The sequence below is a fragment of the Lampris incognitus genome, chromosome 14 (genome assembly GCF_029633865.1).
Source record: "Lampris incognitus isolate fLamInc1 chromosome 14, fLamInc1.hap2, whole genome shotgun sequence".
Classification (NCBI taxonomy): Eukaryota; Metazoa; Chordata; class Actinopteri; order Lampriformes; family Lampridae; genus Lampris; species Lampris incognitus.
This window is the reverse complement of record NC_079224.1, coordinates 39,976,419-39,995,568: the sequence shown is the minus strand read 5'-3', so window position 1 is coordinate 39,995,568 and position 19,150 is coordinate 39,976,419. Positions and strand designations below refer to the sequence as shown.

The 19,150-nt window shown below is 46.2% G+C and overlaps 1 protein-coding gene across 1 annotated transcript; it reads left to right on the top strand.

Annotated features, from left to right (window-relative positions):
• Positions 1 to 693: 693 nt before the first annotated feature.
• Positions 694 to 16,075, top strand: acsl3b (acyl-CoA synthetase long chain family member 3b). The gene is made up of 15 exons (XM_056292901.1): positions 694 to 894; positions 5,106 to 5,637; positions 8,393 to 8,570; positions 8,657 to 8,766; positions 9,023 to 9,161; positions 9,912 to 10,062; positions 10,389 to 10,512; positions 10,707 to 10,778; positions 11,630 to 11,769; positions 12,544 to 12,716; positions 12,905 to 12,979; positions 13,075 to 13,266; positions 13,625 to 13,739; positions 13,939 to 14,096; positions 15,612 to 16,075. The coding sequence occupies exons 2-15, from the start codon at positions 5,287 to 5,289 to the stop codon at positions 15,767 to 15,769; spliced, it is 2,136 nt and encodes a 711-aa protein (XP_056148876.1). The 5' UTR covers positions 694 to 894; positions 5,106 to 5,286; the 3' UTR covers positions 15,770 to 16,075.
• The last annotated feature ends 3,075 nt before the right edge of the window (positions 16,076 to 19,150 follow it).

Sequence of the window (19,150 nt, the reverse complement as noted above, 5' to 3'; positions counted from 1 at the left end):
TTCCCTATGCGGAGACCTGTTAGGATCCATCAGGGGAGGCCAACGGAAAATCACCTTGTAACTGCACTGAAATTTGAGTGATGGGATTATTGGAAAGGATTATAACATCATTTTTCCCCCCATGTTGAAGTCAATTAAATATTGCAATATTGTCTTTAAAGGCTTAACCTTTCTCTTTCGGGTACGACTGTCCAGGCTTAGGTTAATGTGTTTAGGTGTGGCATTTTTTGTACGGCTATTCAGTTGTTGCAATGAAGAGTTTTACGAAGAGACAGCAACCGGAAGTAGACACAGGTCGGCTCCTCGGGCCGGTCCGCGCGTGCAGTCTCTCTGCTCCCGATTGACCTGTTTTTCCTGCTGCTAAATGAGGCGACGCTCGACCATTGTCAGCCCTGATTTCAATGACTCGGGATTAAACAATGACCCGCTCCGTAAGATTACACAACGGTAACGTGTCCCGCTCCCGAAAAGCAAAACGCGGTTTCTCTAAAACGACACAAAAAAAACAACAAAAAAACAAAAAAAACAAAACACGACGACGAGGGGCAACGCCGCCCGCCGACCTGACCGAGAGTAACCCTCGCGCGACGTCACCGCCGCCTCAAGCACGCGCCACCTCCGACGGGCCAATCGCTGAGCTCGACGCCGCTCCGTCACTTCCGGGCTAGTGAAGCGGACCCGGGGATACAGATGTTTTAGTTCCCTCTAAAACATATTTTTTTTTTCCAACGGGGCCGGAGAGTGCGGGGTGTAAACACAGGGCAGCGTGTTTAAACCGGCGCTCTAAGACGCAATGCCGCTGTAGCGGGAAAACTCGCCTTAGCCCACCGGCACCCTCGCCGAGCCACCGACGAGCCGCGGCGGCGGAGGAGGAGGAGGCGGAGGAGGAAAGAGGTGAGAGCGCGTTGTTGTCTGCGGAGCCGCTCTGCAGATGTTGGTGTGTGGTTGTGCCGCGCGTACCAGTTTCTCGGCGTGCCACATGGCCCGTAGCGCCCGGTAATGGCTGAGAGAGATGGGGGGGGGGGGGGCCGAGCCGACGGCTGCGATGATTAGCTTAGGAAGTAGGGCTTTATAGCTCGCCTTGCCTGCTGGTTGCCTCTGCTAGCTTAACCGCTGCTAGCTTAACCGCTGCCCTTAGCCATGGCTACCGCGTCGCCGTGCAGGGCGAAATGGCGTTTAGCTAGCCCAGACCCGTTAGCTGCATGAACAGCCAACGGTGCCCGAATAGCTACCAGAGTGAGCGGTTTCTGATCTGCTATCGATGCTGTATTTTATCAGCACTAAAAACGAATTAATCGGCTGCAGGCTGTGTGTTGAGTGATATGATCCTCATCGTTTTGGGGGTTGTTTTTTTTTTTTCAATCAATCTCACTGGTCTCAAACCGACGTGTTCAATATATCTGAGCACGTGGATGTTTTGACGAGCGTTTTGACAAGCTTCCCCGCGGCAAATGTGTTCGGCATTAGGAAGTTTACATAACAAACCCCATCACGTGGGTGTGAGCGTTTCGGGGGCTGTTCCGCCCATGGGCACAAGCCCATGGGTACTATCACATCCATGGTATGACCTACCTGAATAGCTCTTTGTCAGTAGCCCAGTGTTTTTTTTTTTAATTTATCACAAGGCGAGGCTGTTTGGATAACTACGCTGATTCCCCTCCTGTTCGGCAGTGCGAACACATAAAAACCAGTCGTTTTGTTGTTGAGGTTGCCAGAACATGCCAGAACCCCCTCTTTACATCTGGGACAATCATGGCCATGACAATACCACTGAGGGAAATGTCTGACCAGGAGCAATCAGGTGTGGCTTTGCGGAGGGGTGTGTTCACTCAATAATGAATGTGTGTTATCTGGTGAGTAACTAGACCTGTATTACAGGTATCAAGTGTGAAGACGAAAATATATATCTGTCATTCTTTCATTTGCAGTTGCAGTGTGGGGTGCAAATAATTACAAGCCAGTGCCATATGCAGTGGATTAAGTCCTGTCACTTGCATCACTATTTGCTGTATTGAAAAATGATAAATTGGAAAAATCCGACCTGCAGAGATGGGCGATCAAACAGCTGAGAAAATACGTCAAGGTGAATTACGATTTAAATAAGACGGAAAAAGGCAGCTGCGCTTCCCAATGCTAGCTCGTAGTAATACTGCGGATACTGTTAGCTCCCTCCCAGAGTCAGACAGTTGGTGGTGTAAAGTAGTGAGGATACGTTTCAGTGATGATGACTGGCTGAAACAGTATTGGTATACTTCAGTATCACGATTCTATCTTTCACAGTATTGTATCAACATTTACAAACACCGCATCGATTCTTAATATTACAAGGGATGAACCGGTATCACTTTTTCAATGTTGATACTGATTCCAAGTATGAATCTTTAAGTATCAGCCAGTACTGAGTTCTGATCCGTTACTGTTGCTGATCAGTACAGACTTGGACCATTAGTTTGGCATCAATGAGCAAAATAATTGACAGAAGAACTTTTTCTGCCATTAAAGAAATGCTAGTCTCCATGTGCCAAGAATGCAGTAAAACAAGCCATTTTGCTTTTATTTATGACATGTCTCGTGGATTTTTGTATCGTATTTTAGTCTTGGGTAAAATCTCCGATACTTATACTCCATTTTAGCTTGTTATTGGCCCAGTATCCAATACCAGTGTCGATATCGGTGTATCGCTGTATTACACACCAAGAGACATACTGATACTCCATTTTAGCCTGTTATTGGCCCAATATGCAATACTAGTATCGATATCAGTGTATCGCTGTATTACACCAAACGCGCAGTGCTACTTCACTGTGTTATTTACATTTCTGACCACTACGTGGCGGGCAGTATTATAACAGGGCTACACGGAACTACCACAGTAGGCATTGCCGGTGCCACACTAGCTATGACTCTTGATTTTACGCATATTGAGTTGTTTTCTTTATGATATCTTTCTAAAATTCGGACACATTGTTGCAGTATATGACAGTGTTTGTAGTATCATACCACAGTATACTGAGACATGACACTTGTATTATGATGCAAATTACATTGTCACATTCTAGCCAGTACACATCCCTACTAAATACAGCAGAGACAACTAACCCCTACACCAGACCAGTCTACACCAGACACATTTTTTATGATGCACGTAAGTTGTGTGTCTGACAAGAGGTGAGAAATTTCTGTTGTAGTCGATCCTGCAGCTGCTCTGTAGTGGCACATTAATGCCACCACACACCAGCGCCGTCTGACTCAAGTCAAGAAGAATGCTGCTATTCATTTCAAAACCCCCACAGCGTCCCAAGTCAATGTGTGTCTGCTTGATGAGCTGAGAATTTTTATAACACTGTTCTGTTCCCAGGCATCGATGCTCCTAGAGACTCACATTTTCTGGTTTTGCAGAGCAGGGCTTAATAACCCTATCTGATGGGCATCGGCTGGTGCTTCTGGTGTGTACTACAGGCGAAACATGACTAAAGTCGTTCCCTGATTTTAGAATTTCTTTTGTAATTTGTGTTCCAATGTTAGTGCCAGTGTGTGAGCTAGGTGTGTGTGTGTGAGCTAGGTGAGTGTCGAGAGTCATCAGAAAGGTAAATAAAGCCCTGTCTAATTCCTTTAGATTATACAGTACAATACTGCAACCCTTGTTTTCCATTCTTGCAGTATGATACCACAGTAGGTTAACATAAACATATCCAAACCATTCTGCTTATGAGGACCATAAATTGCTTGCAAGATTAAAGTTAAGGTGTTTCAGATATTCAGGACTTTTATTTTCAAATGCTCGATTTGACAGTGTAACATGTTAGAGGCCAAAAATATCAATAACTGCAGCCAAAGTACTGATACAGCACTACAAGCAGCGTGTATCATATTACACTGTGACAAAGCTGGTGATGTGTGCAAAAGCCGACACACATGAGCCCTTATGCACATACACACAAATACTCGGTCACACACACACGAACGCATTTCTTAGAATTGATAATGAACACTGTGCAGTAAGAGTCGGGTGACTTGCGTGGAAGCAAATTGCCGCTGCGGTATAGGGTCCTCTTGGATTTTACTTCTTTTTCCTCTCAGAAAGAGCACTGAAATAATAGAGGGCTGCAGATGCCGACGGTCACACGTTGCAGCTGAGCAGTGTCGGTTAGTCCAGTTGTCCACTGGCCACTGATGGGAAATGTGAGCAGTGTTAAGAGTCTCATGAGACATGTTATTTTACCCCGCTGGTAATGTGTTGTTGCAGTTGCAACGCTGCAACAGTAACCCTGTTATTTTGCCTACCTAGTCTGTCGCCAGCTAATATCAAGCATAGATGTATCTGTCTGTCAAGGGCGCTAGCATTTTAGAAGGGGAACAATACTAGTTTATACATTCCAGAGATGTTAAAGAATATCCTGTTAATTTTCTTGATGCTTAGCAGATATTTCTGTGGCACATCTCAGCCCAGACAAGGAACCTCCACCTCGCCGGTCGGTGCTAGATTCCTTCCTGCGATGTCACATCAGCCTGCAGCATCAGGTTGGACTAACAACCCCAACCCCCCACCCCCCGCCCAGCCAAGCTGTGGAATGTAGCATCGCTCCTGTCCCGGACTTGTTCAGGTTCACTGGCTACTGTGCTACACCTCTGGTCACTCGGACCTTAACGGTGCCCTAGAAATAGCCAAGTTAACTGGGATACTTTCTTTTAGCTTAGATCTCCGTGGTATGTTTACATACTGATGGAGGAATCTAGACCCTGATGAGACGAGATGCACTGTCCTTTTTTGTTTTCCTACACTCTTCTGAGCTGTGTGTAATGTATAAGCTGATTAATGATCATATCTGTACAAGAAGTACGTTTATTTAGTCATGCACTCTGCCTCATCTCTACGCCTGTGCTGTTGCTCGGTAAATACACTCATCGCGGGGCTGGCCTCTGTGCCCTAAGGCCAGCTTAAATGGTGAGGTAAATGGTGCCAACTTTGGAACAGGTGAAGATAGGCCCTGCTAGTTCCTGAGCTGTGTGTGTGTGTGTGTGTGCGTGTGTGTGTGACCCTAAAACCTGCTGATGTGGCTTTGATGGGGACCATATTTCTAATATGTGTTGTGTCTGTTTTGCAGGTCTGCTCAAGCTACGCACGGCAAGAGCCTCCACCCTTGACACGTTCTCAGCCACTCAAGTCTTCACCGACCGTCTTCGCTCGCACAAAGGCGAGAGAAGTGAGGGTTTTTGGTAACACCCCTGCCTCAAACACACCAAGACTTGTGAACTGTGACCTGACTTGTGACCTTATCCCTGAAGATGAAACTGAAGGAGGACATGAACCCGCTGCTACTGCAGGTGTTCCGCTCTGTGGTCTGGGTCTACTCCGTCATCACCTTCCTCCCCTGGTATTTCCTCTCCGGGGCTGGCACCAACCTGGAGCGGGCACGGCGGATTAAGGCACACTCCGTGAGTGGGCACCCAGCAGGACCTTACCGGGCTATCCACAGCCAGAAAAGACTGGTGGCATGGCTGCACCCAGGGGTTGACACCTTGGACAAAGTGTTTGAATATGCAGCCAAGAGGTTCCCGGACAGAGACTGTCTGGGCACCAGGCAGCTGCTCAGCGAAGAGGATGAACTCCAGCCCAATGGCAAGGTCTTCAAAAAGGTGGGAGACATTGTACAAGTATTTTTTTAACACCCCTGTTCCTGGTACAATAACCCCCACTCTCCACTTCAGATCAGTAGTTAAGTCAAGTTTATTTGTATAGCCCAAAATCACAAAGTAGTCCCGAAGGGCTTTACAATCGGTACAATATACGACAATATTTGACATACAACAGTAGGGCAGGGCTTCTGTCTTAGTTAATGTTTAGTTCAGTTGTATTGAGCTCTGTTGTATTGAAGATTGTGTTCCTCATCTTGTGTTATCTTAGAGCCGTGTAAAAGTGTTATGAGAGTCAGTGGATTTGCAGGCAGTGTGGCTGTGTCTGCAAGGCCTGCTGTGCAGCCTGCCAGTGTGGTCAAATTGAGGAATGTGGGTGGAGGAACAGTTTACAGTGCTGTTTTACTGGTCCTTTTGTCTCGGCCGTGATTCACGTTGAATGAGCTGCACATCAGCCAAAGCTCCATAGGGGGCGATGGTGGACTTGATATGATGGGTGATATTGTAATTGCAGCAGATGGCCCTGGAATGCTTGCTATGTTACTCTGATTCACATCTATAGATATAGCCTCATATTATTGGGGGAAAAAAACATGTAAATATTGATCAGAATCATGTTTATTGGCCATGTTTGCGCATATATGGAATTCGACTCCGGTTCTGTGGCTACTCAGTGTACTTAACATAGAATAGCAATACTACAACACACCAATGTTCAGATATAGACACAAAGATTGACTTATACAGGTGAAATATGAGGTGATAAGGTGCAGTGGTGCAGAGAATGATCTCACTGATGTTCTCTGTTCACATTGGGCTTCATGCAACAGACACTTTTATGCACTGATCAATTCATAAGAACTATTAAAGAATGTAAAATTAACCAATTTTGTCTTATTTTGGATTTGTTTGTTGATAAAAACCATAATTTAAAAGTATTGCAGAACTGTAGTAGTTACATTTATATGCACAAGAGTTCAGCTCCACCACATCCATAAATCATTTGCTTTACCCACAGACTTCTTTCAAAACTGGGGGGCCTAAAAAAAATACGTTTAGGCCTAAATTTGATACATAATATACGCACGATGGCGGATTCACGTTTGCAGTGGCCTCACCCAGTACCGGTGTGGGAAGATGGCAGCGCAAATTCACGTTTGCGGCTGCCTCACCCAGTACCATCCATGCACACAGTAAAAAACTGATCCATTTGTACACTCAGAGTTAAATTAACACTCAGGAAGTTAAATTAACACTCAGGATTTTACTGTGCAGTGTCTTTGTCCACGCCTGCATTTAAATTTTGTCTTCGTTTGATGGCTGCAAGAGCTTGGTCTGCTGCATCCTGTGGGCCCAGGGACCACGGCCATGCCTGGAGCTGTACCCGAGGAGGTAACACCGAGGGCGGTCTGATAGGATGCGGAAGCGGGGCAGGCTAAGCTACTGCTAGCCCATGCAGACCGGCAGTTCCAATAACACCGAGGGCGGTCTGGTGGCGGCCTCACCTGGTGTTGACTGTGGTGTTTTTGGTGTCGTGGGAGTGCAGGGAGGTGTGTCAAGGGTGTCTGGCTGGGAGGGCTGGCGTTGGATCGGCTGGGGGAGCCTGATCTGCTACGTCTGGTGGGCCCAAGGACCACAGCCCCTGCCTGGAGCTGCACCCGAGGAGGAAGCACCGAGGGTGGTCTGACAGGATGCGGAAGCGGGGCAGGCTAAGCTAACTGCTAGCCCATGCAGACCGGCAGTTTCGACAGTCATCCTGGCTGGCGTTTGTTCCCTTGGACAGTGCTTTTTTTTTTTTGTAGTTTGGATATATGATATATATTGTAGGTTTTGGATATGTGTTTTTGTCTTTGTGTTGCACTTCTGTGGGCTGGGGGAAATTATATTTCGTTTCATTTCTACTTCGTTACATGAAATGAAATGACAAATACAGTCTTCCTGATTCCTGCAAATGGCCTACATACTGCATAAGCACAAGACGCCACAGGAAAAAAATTATTTTCCTTTTTGTCTGTTTTTACATCAGCACTTGTGTAGTTGTTTTTCTTGTTAGATACTTTCTCTTGGCATCTTGACATTGTCTATCATGGCATGTTTCAATGTAAAGGAAGCACCCAGTTATTTGGATTTCTCTCTCTCTCTCTCTCTCTCTCTCTCTCTCTCTCTCTCTCTCTCTCTCTCTCTCTCTCTCTGTCTCTCTCTCTCTCTCTCTCTCTCTCTCTCTCTCTCTCTCTCTCTCTCTCATATCACAAAAAACATCATGGAAAACTGACTGCCCTGGTTGTTTTGGGGTTTTTTTTTAGGCTTTTATTACTTTATTATTTACTCATTGAATCCTTGCTGGCACATTCATTCAATTTACAAACCAGTGGTGTTCAACATTGAGCGTGCATATGTAAAAACAAACTTTGGTCATTTAGGATGTTGTGTGACGCTGTCATTGATTTCTCTTGATCGCTTCATGCAAGATCAAATTTAAGAAACACGTGAAAAACTTAAATGAATGTTGTTGCATGAAGGTCTTTGGCGTTCCAGCAACAGGGATGCCGGATTTGTTTCCCTGAAATTTCGTCATCCCAATGATAAGCTGTCTCATTGACTTAGTCAAATTTGTCCAAGATGTTCAGTGTTTGGCTGCTTTTAGAGACAACCAAAGCTAGAAGAGTAGAGCTAATTTTGCTGCTTGGCATGGTTTAATGGATTATGACTAATCTTGATTTTTGGTGTTTTTTCCATGTGTGTGTGTGTTTGTGTGTAGGTAATTTTGGGGGACTATGATTGGCTGTCATACAAGGAGGCCTACCAGGCTGCAATGTGCTTTGGCAGTGGACTGGCAGCTCTGGGCCAAAGTCCTCAGTGTAACATTGCCATCTTCTGTGAGACCAGAGCAGAATGGATCATAGCTGCACAGGCCTGCTTCATGTACAACTTCCCACGTGAGTTGTAGGCAAATACACCGGTATTATATGATTTCCGTCCCCTATGCGTGATTAACTCACTCCATCGGTTTTGATTGTGACAGTCGTAACCCTGTACTCTACCCTGGGACCAGCCGCCATTGCCCATGGCCTGAATGAGACGGAGGTCACACACATCATCACAAGCAAAGACCTCCTGCAGAGTCGTCTCAAGGTACTTGTCACATTATGCTGTTTATGACTGTCATCATCTATCTGCGTCAGGTTAGCCAGCTTGTATAAAGACTCGACTGTGCTGTGCCCGACTCTAAAACTAGATTAACTCACAATCAGTGCTGTGTCACCAATTCCCCATTTGTGTAAGATTAAGGCTTGATGAAGAGCTCATCTGTGATTGCATTTAGTAATTACTTCTCTCCTCCCTGCTTACCCCCCCCCCCCCCGCTTCTCCACCCGCCTCTTTCTCCAAGGCCATACTGTGTGATGTGCCGAGACTGCAGCACATCATTGTTGTAGACAGGAAGCCCACCAGCTGGCCAGACATTCCCAAAGGCATCATGGTCTACAATATTGATACTGTACAGGAGATGGGCTCTTCGCCTGACAATAGTAAGTATTTCAGGGCTTTGAAATGTACTGACTGCTTTCTGCTATGACAAAGACTCAACAAGTTGGTAAGGCTAATCATTTTGCCCCCCCCCCCCCAAAAAAAACAGCAAAAATTCCTCTTTACTTACTTCCATAAACATTTCAATTAGATGAAAGTCCCAAGATGGGACTTGGGTCCGTCTTAATTTTTGTAGTTTCGTGGGGTATTTACCTGCATACTATCAATGTTTTCTATTTTGTTCCTTTTTCTTGAGCCTAGCTGGCTCATCTTTTTCACCAGACCTTTTCCATTATGGATGTAACAGATACTAAAGAAGAGTATTTCTGTCCATGGGACCTAGAGGCATGGCTCCAAATGATCGAAACATCAAATCCCTCAGTTTCTCTTGCCCACCAGGATGCAGTATACACCAGAGGCACCTTCCTTAGCCCCATTTGTAGTTTTAGCATCTACCATGATCTGTTTCCCTCCAAGATTGCGCTAAATCCCCTACCGGCATATCATATAATTGTTTGAATTCTCTTAGCTCAATTAATTATCTTGGAGATAAACTACAGCCTGAAGTAAAATAGATAGGTAACGTTGCATGGAATAAGTTGGTAATATGATGTTATGCCCATCTGTATACTAGTCAGCACACATTGCTTCCTCTCTAATTATATTCTTGGCAGTAATAATAACTCATAAGTAGGTGTGTGGTCCTTTTCAGCTCCTAACCAGGCTCTCCTTCTCCTTCTACTTCTCTGTAGAAGCAATGGCTCGCATGCAGCCTGTGCCCTCCGACATTGCTGTCATCATGTACACCAGCGGCTCCACTGGCATCCCCAAGGGTGTCATGATCTCCCATAGCAACATCATCGCTGGCATCACGGGCATGGCCGAGCGAATCCCCAACCTCAAGTATGCCGGCATCAGACTGACGGCTCTCTGGCCTACTCTCTCACTCACCTCCTCTCCTTTTCTCAGCTTTATTACCACTTGTGTTCTCAGTCTCTTGGTAACCGCAAGACATCCCTCTTTCAGTGTCTATCCAGCTGGCTACTGGGTCACACTGATTCTAACAGGCATAAGCTATCAAAATCAGATGTATTCTTTCTCAGTATCATTTTTGCACACTCACATGCTATTTTACTCAGCCCTGTGATCTTACATTCTCCATCTGCAGCAACTGAGTTTCCATTCCCTTGTCTGTGAATAATAAGCTGCTGTTATTTCTGTGTTTGCAGTGAAACCGACACCTACATTGGATACCTGCCATTGGCCCATGTTTTAGAGCTTAGCGCTGAATTGGTTTGTATCTCTCACGGTTGTCGTATTGGCTACTCCTCTCCACAGACACTGGCAGACCAAGTAAGTGTGTGTACAAACCTGCACCTTACATCGAGTTTGTTTTTGTTGTAGTGATTTAGTTAAGCTCTTTCTCCCGAGGCCTTTGAACACAGTCTTAGATAATCTATAACGAAAAGTTGGACCTTCAGCAATGTTGTTTGCCTTTGTTGCCAGCCCACTGAACGCTGATTCTCTGTCTTGTCTCATTGGTTTAGTCTACCAAAATAAAGAAGGGGAGTAAAGGAGATACTAGCGTGCTGAGGCCTACTCTCATGGCTGCTGTACCGGTAAGTCTGTCTTCACTGAGCAAACATCTCTGGCCATTCTGATGTATCTGAGTCTGTTCCTGGAACAAGGTCTGGATGGTACTACCTTCTGTCATTCCTCTGAGCTTAGAAAATGCAGGGAAAATGACAACTGTCTTTACCAAACCTCCTGTACTTGTAGATGTGGCTTGACATATGGTGATTATATTTGCTGTTGTGAAGAATATTATCAGCTTTAGAAGGGTATATTTCAGGGCATCCGGGTAGCGTGGCGGTCTATTCCGTTGCCTACCAACACGGAGATCTTCGGTTCGAATCCCCGTGTTACCTCCGGCTTGGTCGGGCGTCCCTACAGACACAATTGGCCATGTCTGTGGGTGGGAAGCCGGTTGTGGGCATTTGTCCTGGTCCCTGCACTAGCGCCTCCTCTGGTTGGTCGGGGCGCCTGTTCGGGGGGGAGGGGGCTTGAGGGAATAGCGTGATCCTCCCACACGCTACATCCCCCTGGCGAAACTCCTCACTGTCAGGTGAAAAGAAGCAGCTGGCAACTCCACATGTTTTGGAGGAGGCATGTGGTAGTCTGCAGCTCTCCCCGGATCGCCCGGGGGGGACAGCGACTGAGACGGCTCGGGAGAGTGGGATAATTGGCCGGATAAAATTGGGGAGAAAAAGGGGGGAATCCAAAAAGAGGGGTGTATTTCAGTTACATCATCCAGCTACGTTAAACAAACAAGAAATTTTGAAGAAAGCACAGAATTTTGAAAAATTATATCGTTTAAGAATTATTTTTTTTCTCTCTCTCTCTCTCTCTCTCTCTCTCTCTCTCTCTCTCTCTCTCTCTCTCTCTCTCTCTCTGTCTGTGGCCTGTGTAGGAGATCATGGACCGTATCTACAAGAATGTGATGACCAAAGTGGAGGAGATGAGCAGTGTACAGAAGACACTGTTTGTGCTGGCGTACAACTACAAAATGGAGCAGATCTCCAAAGGCTACAGCACACCTCTCTGTGATAGGTATACATACACACACCCAGAGAAAGGACTTCATTTATTCCTAAGCCCTGATTTAAACCCCTCCATGGTTAATCTTCCTACCCGAGCCTGCAGACTGCATACCCCACTAACACACACGGCACAGTGGCCCAGTGGTTAGCACTTTTGCCTCACAGCATAAAGGTCCTGGGTTCGAACCCCAGGCCATCCCAGGTCCTTTCTGTGTGGAGTTTGCATGTTCTTCCCGTGTCTGCATGGGTTTCCTCCGGGTGATCCTGTTTCCTTCCACCATCAAAAGACATGCATGTTAGGGTTAATACTCCTGCCTGTGCCCCTGACCAAGACAATGGAAAGAAGAACTGGAGTTGGTCCCCGGGCGCTGCAGCTGCCCACTGCTCCTATACAATAGGATGGCTTAAATGCAGAAGACAAATTCATTGTGAGAATACAATGACAAAATAAAGTGGCTTCTTAAAACTGAGAAACACACTCGCACTCAGTCTGTGGAGGGAGCATAAAATACAGCAGGGAATGATTCTTGAGGGAATTTGAGTCACCACATAAAATTGATCCTAATGCTGTTTGTGGGCACATTCCCTGCAAAAACAAAAGTCAGCATCTGATTTTTTTGATTGACATTTGATTTTTTTTTTTTTTTGCTGCTCATAGCCGTTTCTTGTAACTCATTCCTCCACTTGCTTTCTCCTTCTATTCACCAAACTCTCCTTGCTGATTGTTTGGTCTCCTCCTTCTCTCCTCTCGGCGGACCACGTCATTCCTCTCTCTTCTCTCCAGCCTGGTGTTCAAGCGGGTGCGTTCACTGCTAGGAGGAAACACGCGGGTGCTGTTGTCTGGTGGGGCGCCGCTCTCGGCCGCCACCCAGCGGTTCATGAACATCTGCCTGTGCTGCCCCGTGGGGCAGGGCTACGGCCTCACCGAGACTTGTGGAGCTGGCACCATCAGCGAGAGTAAGAGAGTAGATAAACGGGGGGGCAGGTGCACTTTGGGGAATGGCAGGAAATGTATAGTGGAGGATGTTTAGTAGGGGCACAGGGAAATAAAAGCTGGGAATGAGTGAAAAGCCCATATATTTGATTTGAGGTTATTGCCTCCGGTTGCCATGCTGACGCTGTTGTCTGTGTTATGTGTGTTTCAGTTTGGGACTACAGCACAGGAAGGGTTGGCGCTCCTCTTGTTTGCTCAGAGATTACTCTCAAGGACTGGGAAGAGGGTGAGTCGGATTTGAATGACTCAGCTGTTGCTCCCCGTGGGGTAATTACTGATTTGTGTGGTTAATGTTTGTTGGCTTTCATGCCACTCTTCCAGGGGGTTATTACAGTACGGACAAGCCCAATCCACGTGGAGAAATTGTGATCGGCGGTCCCAATGTAACCATGGGTTACTACAAGAACGATACCAAGAACCGCGAGGACTTCTTTGTGGACAAGAATGGCCAACGCTGGTTTTGCACAGGAGACATTGGAGAGGTTGACCCAGACGGATGCCTCAAAATCATCGGTAAGGTGTTTTGGGAAGTAAAATTCACGTTATCCCAGAGAGGAAAATTGCCATTTTTGTTTGAAACCCTCCAGAGTGGTCAGAGCACAGGTGAGATACAGAGAAGAGCCCATACTGATTGAGATATGGTGCTTTGCTCAAGGTCATCTTAGCAGTGCAGATGACTGCTGATTGCTTGAACCCAAGTCATCTGTTTGAAGTGTGACCTCTGTGACCACCATGCTGCTTTGGAAAGATGTGTGTGCGCGCGTAGGAGAGAACGTGAGAGAGCGAGAGAGAGTCTGATAAAACCTGTGTGCTGGCTGTATGCTCAGGAAGTGTGTTGGTCAGCATTATAAAGTGTGCTTTCCATCGGCAGACCGTAAGAAAGACCTAGTGAAACTGCAGGCAGGAGAATATGTCTCCCTTGGAAAGGTGGAGGCTGTCCTGAAGAACTGCCCGTTCATAGACAACATCTGTGCCTATGCTAACAGGTAAAACCCTACATACCCTTTCTGCCTCTCTCTTCCCTTACTCCCTCCCTCCATCCCATCCTTCCCCATCTCTGGCTCACATTGTTGCCCTCAATCTCTCTCTTTCTATCTCCCCATCGTTTATGTTAAAACGCAATGTGGTTTTATTTCTCCTCAAAAATCACTAACCTCTCAGCTATTGCGCTCTCATTTGTTTCAGCGACCAGTCGTACGTGATTAGTTTTGTGGTGCCCAACCAGAAGCAGCTAATGACGCTGGCGAACCAGAAGCAGGTGAAGGGCAGCTGGGAGGAGATCTGCAATAACCCCGAGATGGAGAGAGAGGTCCTGCGCATCATCACCGAGGCAGCTATTTCAGGTATAACCTTGGGTAGCGAGAGAGGGGGGAAAGTGTGGCGGGTTTATAGGCAGCTTCATGTTTGCAATTTTTAGCCCACTCTCCTAGTCGATGACTTCCTGTGACTGCATCATCAGCATAAGCTTTGACGTCCAGATTGCGAACGTTAATGACCTACAGAAGATTAAGGGCGCCACGGGGTCATGTCATTTTGTCCTGACGATGCTCCTGTGACCATGTTGGAGTAAAGTGGTTGAAAAGAAACACAACATTAGCCGAGGTGGGACAGAAGTGATTGTACACATAGTACTCTTTGTCACAAAAGTGATCCAAAAAAATAGGTCCCAGTCTCATGTCAGTAGTACAGGAGAACCCACTTAAGTCGAACTCCATCCATTATCTTAACCGCTTATCCTGCTCTCAGGGTCGTGGGGGTGCTGGAGATAACTGGAATACCCCAACAACTCTCGGGTTTTTAAAGTCCCCAAAAAAATTGTATATTTTCATACCAGTCCGACCTCAGATAAGTCGGTCGGATTAGTCGAGAATCGTTTTTACCAGATCACTCCTGTCAGGCCATATCTGTAGGCTAATTCAATACTGTTTAACTCGAATAAGTGATACGCAGGTTGACTCGAATTTTACAATCAGTTATGAGGAATGAAACAAGAAACAAGAGTTTTAGCACACTGGAACTTGTCTGGAAAATGGACCAACCTAGAAATAAGAGCTTTGTTCAGTTTGCACAGAAGATGAAGTCAGTCGGCCTCTATGTCATACAAATGTATGAAAAATCGAGAGTGCTGAAATTCCCCCCCCCCCCCCCCATGCCCTTTTTCTCCCCAATTGTATCCGGCTAATTACCCCACTCTTCCAAGCCGTCCCGGTCGCTGCTCCATCCCCTCTGCCGATCCGGAGAGGGCTGCAGACTACCACATGCCTCCTCCGATACATGTGGAGTCGCCAGTCGCTTCTTTTCACCTGACAGGGAGGAGTTTCGCCAGGGGGAGGTAGCGCATGGGAGGATCACACTATTCCCCCCAGTTCCCCCTCCCCCCCGAACAGGCGCCCTGACCGACCAGAGGAGGCGCTAGTGCAGCGAGCAGGACACATACCCACATCTGACTTCCCACCCGCAGACGCGGTAAATTGTGTCTGTAGGGACGCCTGACCAAGCCGGAGGTAACACGGGGATTCGAACTGGCGATCCCCGTGTTGGTAGGCAACGGAATAGACCGCTACGCTACCTGGATGGCCAACATCATATATTTTGATGTAGAAAAAACAGTATTTAATTAATGAACATCGTAAAATAATGTTGAATCTTTTATTTTTTTACATTTAACTACAAATGAGCAGGTGCGCTAACCTCAAGAACCAAAGACCCTATAAATTTATTCGATGCCCCATTGGGCCAGCTAATCCCCACCCTCGGTGGGATCTACTTAAGCAGGTTCGACTGTAGTACACCTTACACTGTGGCTTTCTGCTCACCCCTGTCGTTCTGACTTGGTGATATTCCTCTGCCCCTACCAGCAAAGTTGGAGCGCTTTGAGATCCCCAAGAAGATCTGCCTCAGTGCAGAACCCTGGACGCCAGAGACCGGCCTGGTCACCGATGCCTTCAAACTGAAGCGCAAGGAGCTGAAAACACACTATCAGGAAGACATCGAGAGGATGTACGGCGGGAAATAACATAGGAGAAACACACATGTACACACACAAACACATACACACACACAAGCATACATGCAAATATTTATGTATGTACACAAATAGGGAGCTAAGAAACTACTACCAGGAGAGGATTGACAGATACAGGTAATATACATGCACACAGAAACAGACATACACTCTCCCAAGACACACACCCAAGCACCTTCTCCTCTCTGCTCCCCTGCAACCGGCTTTTTGATCAAAGGAAGAGAAAACACTTGAAACCAGTTGATGAGTCTCTCTCAAGACCAGGATGCAGAGGGCCCCCCCCCCCCGACGGGCAGCTCTTTAACAGCCAGACACACAAGCACAGAGTGATGCACACTCGCCGCAGCCCATGGACAGCTCAGCTCTTTCGAGTTACAGTGACGGCCACGGCGGCGCGTAGAGTTGTGAGGCTCGTGTGATCGCAGACGAAAAGAAAGTCACGTTTTGTGTACAGCAGCGTGTCTGAATCGATGTCCTTGCGCCCACTTATTACTCGGATTTCCTTCTATAGCTACCCGCTCTCTGGGCCACTCCACCTTATAAGCATGGCCGTGGAGTCTCTGCTTGTAGTGCAGATAGTAGGTTGGGAAAAGGGCGGCGTATTCGGGGCCTGAAAAAGGGATCCCTCCTAGGCTTTAAGTGGACATTCAGGTTGGAATCTTTGCAGGGATCTCCTTTTAATCTTGCGTATCACGGTGACCTCTTTTTTTTCCTTTTTAAATCTTTTGTCACGGTGTTTTGTCATTCTTCGGAATCGGTGTCACAAAGCCATTAGAGATTGAGAGAACGCACATTGGGTTTTTTTTTTTTTTTAACGGTTCATGTTAACTGTAAGGGTTTCTTTGGTTTGTTTGCTGTCCTGTTCTTTATTTTTAAAATGGATTTTTTCCCCCTTTCTGCTTTCTTTTTTCACTTCTCGTTGGACTTAAATTAGCTTCTTTTTTTTTATGAGCTTTCATCTGTTCCTCTTGTTTGCCTCTGTGTCCCAAAGTTTGTATATCTGAGTGTGTGTTTACAGACTTAATGAACTTTATGGGCTAGATAAAGTAGTCCATTCTGCTCGTTGGAGCCCCCCCGCCCCTTTCTCCAATTACCATCACCAAACGACCCCACCGCTCTCAGCCCTTTGCATTGTGAGCCGGGGTGGAGTAGAGGGACCGACCGCTGATGGGAAAAGGCATCCCCAGGTATCAGACTCCTCCATTTGTTAACACTCCACCATGGCCAGAGCCTCATTTCTCCCTGTGTTTGACCACATTGTGGGGGCCTCACGGCCCACGCCCTACATAATTTTGTTTTTTTTGTTTTTTGTTTTCCAACACCTGCCTCGTATGTCTTAAACCATGACCAGTGTACCGTTATGGATGTCTCCAAGGGAATAAGCCTAGTCCAGATAAATCGTAACACTAGCCTTTTTGTAGCTGCACATTTCGGTATTAATTGGTTGCTCTTATGATTCTTGGTGGTACAAATGGACCACATAACCCCTTATTTTGCCATAGGTCTAGTTACTGTTACTTTTATAGAATGATATGAAATGCAAATTGAATGTGCAATATTTATGAATAAATTTTGAGCTGAAGTATATAGTACAAATAACGCACAGATAGCCCTTCCACAGTGTATGAATGTTTGGGCCTGTTACTCTTTGCTTCGGTGTATACAGGAAAACCTGTAAAAGAAAAAAATCTATATATATACTGGCAAAGGAAAACCTATAGGAACAAAGAGGAGAATGGTAGAGACACTGATAAGTAGGGTTGTAAATCACAGACACGATATATCGATTCTTTGGACAACGATACGATATTTGCCGATGTCACAATGTGCCACGATACGATGTCGATCCGGTTCAATTCAGGGGCCTGCAGTCGATATGAGACAATATCGTGTGCCCATTATATCAGTTATATTTATATGAACTCACAAAAGCAACTAAAATATGATTTGACGCTTTTATTACTGAGCTCGTCCAGGACATTTAAGTGGAAAACAATCTATTTTTAATAGAAAGAAGAAAACTAGACCTGTTGTTCAATATAAAGTGCCACATTTCTCATGCTCAAGTGCAATTTTTTTGTATCAGTTAACTTAAAGAGCCCTTGATGACCTTTAAATCACGACTGTAAACCATGCACATCTATACTTGATCACTGTGGATTTCCAAGGTTGTGTCTGTGTGCTCAGCGGTTCAGAGATACCGAGCTTTAAAACGTCCCCATCCTGGGCGTATCTTAAAGACGGTGATACGGATCGACGGTTTTTTCACGTCGCATCGATATCGGATCGTTGCTCATAGAATCGATACATCGCTCCAGATCGCTGGATCGCCCCTCCCCCCCTTCTAGTGATAAGGAAATTTAGATGCATCCCTCCTGTAAAGGATCCCAGCGTACTGTGCTAAACAATTGTGTGTTTAGGACGGTAAAGTAAACTTTCGATATCGGGCAATGTAAGAAAAATAGCGATTGCATGAAGAATAAACTTCAGCTTTACTAAAGCGCTTGAATACGTTTGAGAGAGGAGGTTGGACAATTGGACGTGAGGCAAATCCTTCTGAACACACTCCTTACCTAGTCGTGACATGTGTAACGTAAGCATACTGAAATCAGTTTTCCTAGTGTATACATGTTACTGGATGCTTTATTCTCTGATTGGTTTACGTGTATAAACTTTATGTGCAATGTTTGTAAAAAAAAACAAAACAAAAAAACAACGTGGGTTTTTCTCAGCACATTGAAAGTGGATGACAGGAACATGTATCATGTCTGCGAGTGTTGGCTGGTTATTGTCTGAAGGGCGTGAACAGGAACCTTCCCTCCTGCTCCGGTTTCTAGCCGAGCTGTTTTCGCTTTGACTTTTCAGCACGAGGGTGATGAACAGGCGTGGTTTTGTTTTTTTTTCGTACCCGTTTTCGAGCGCGTTATTATTTTTCCCACCTGTATTCCGGGAAGACACGCCCCTTACTCTATCTCTGATTGGCTAACCTAACCCTAACCAACGGAGGCAACGAGTACTAGCCAATCTGATTGGCTAACCTTAACCAACGGAGGCAACGAGTACTAGCCAATCAGAGCCAGAGTTCCCCGGAAAACGGGTACGAAAAAAAAATCACGCGATGAGCAGCGCGTGAAGTGGTATTTTGGGCAGTGGTCTTTTTTGTTTTTTCTAAGGGTAACCCATTAACCTCTAGCCAGTGGCAGCGGCGGTAACGCTCGCGCGTCGTCCCCGTTAGCGCGTCATCCCGACTTCCCTCCGGAAGACTGACGGCGTTGTTAAAGGGGTCGATTCAAGATGGCGGCGACCTGTGCCGTTGGTGTGTGTGGCGAGCTCCGAAGCTGTAAGTTGTGCCGCCACCACAACAACAACAAA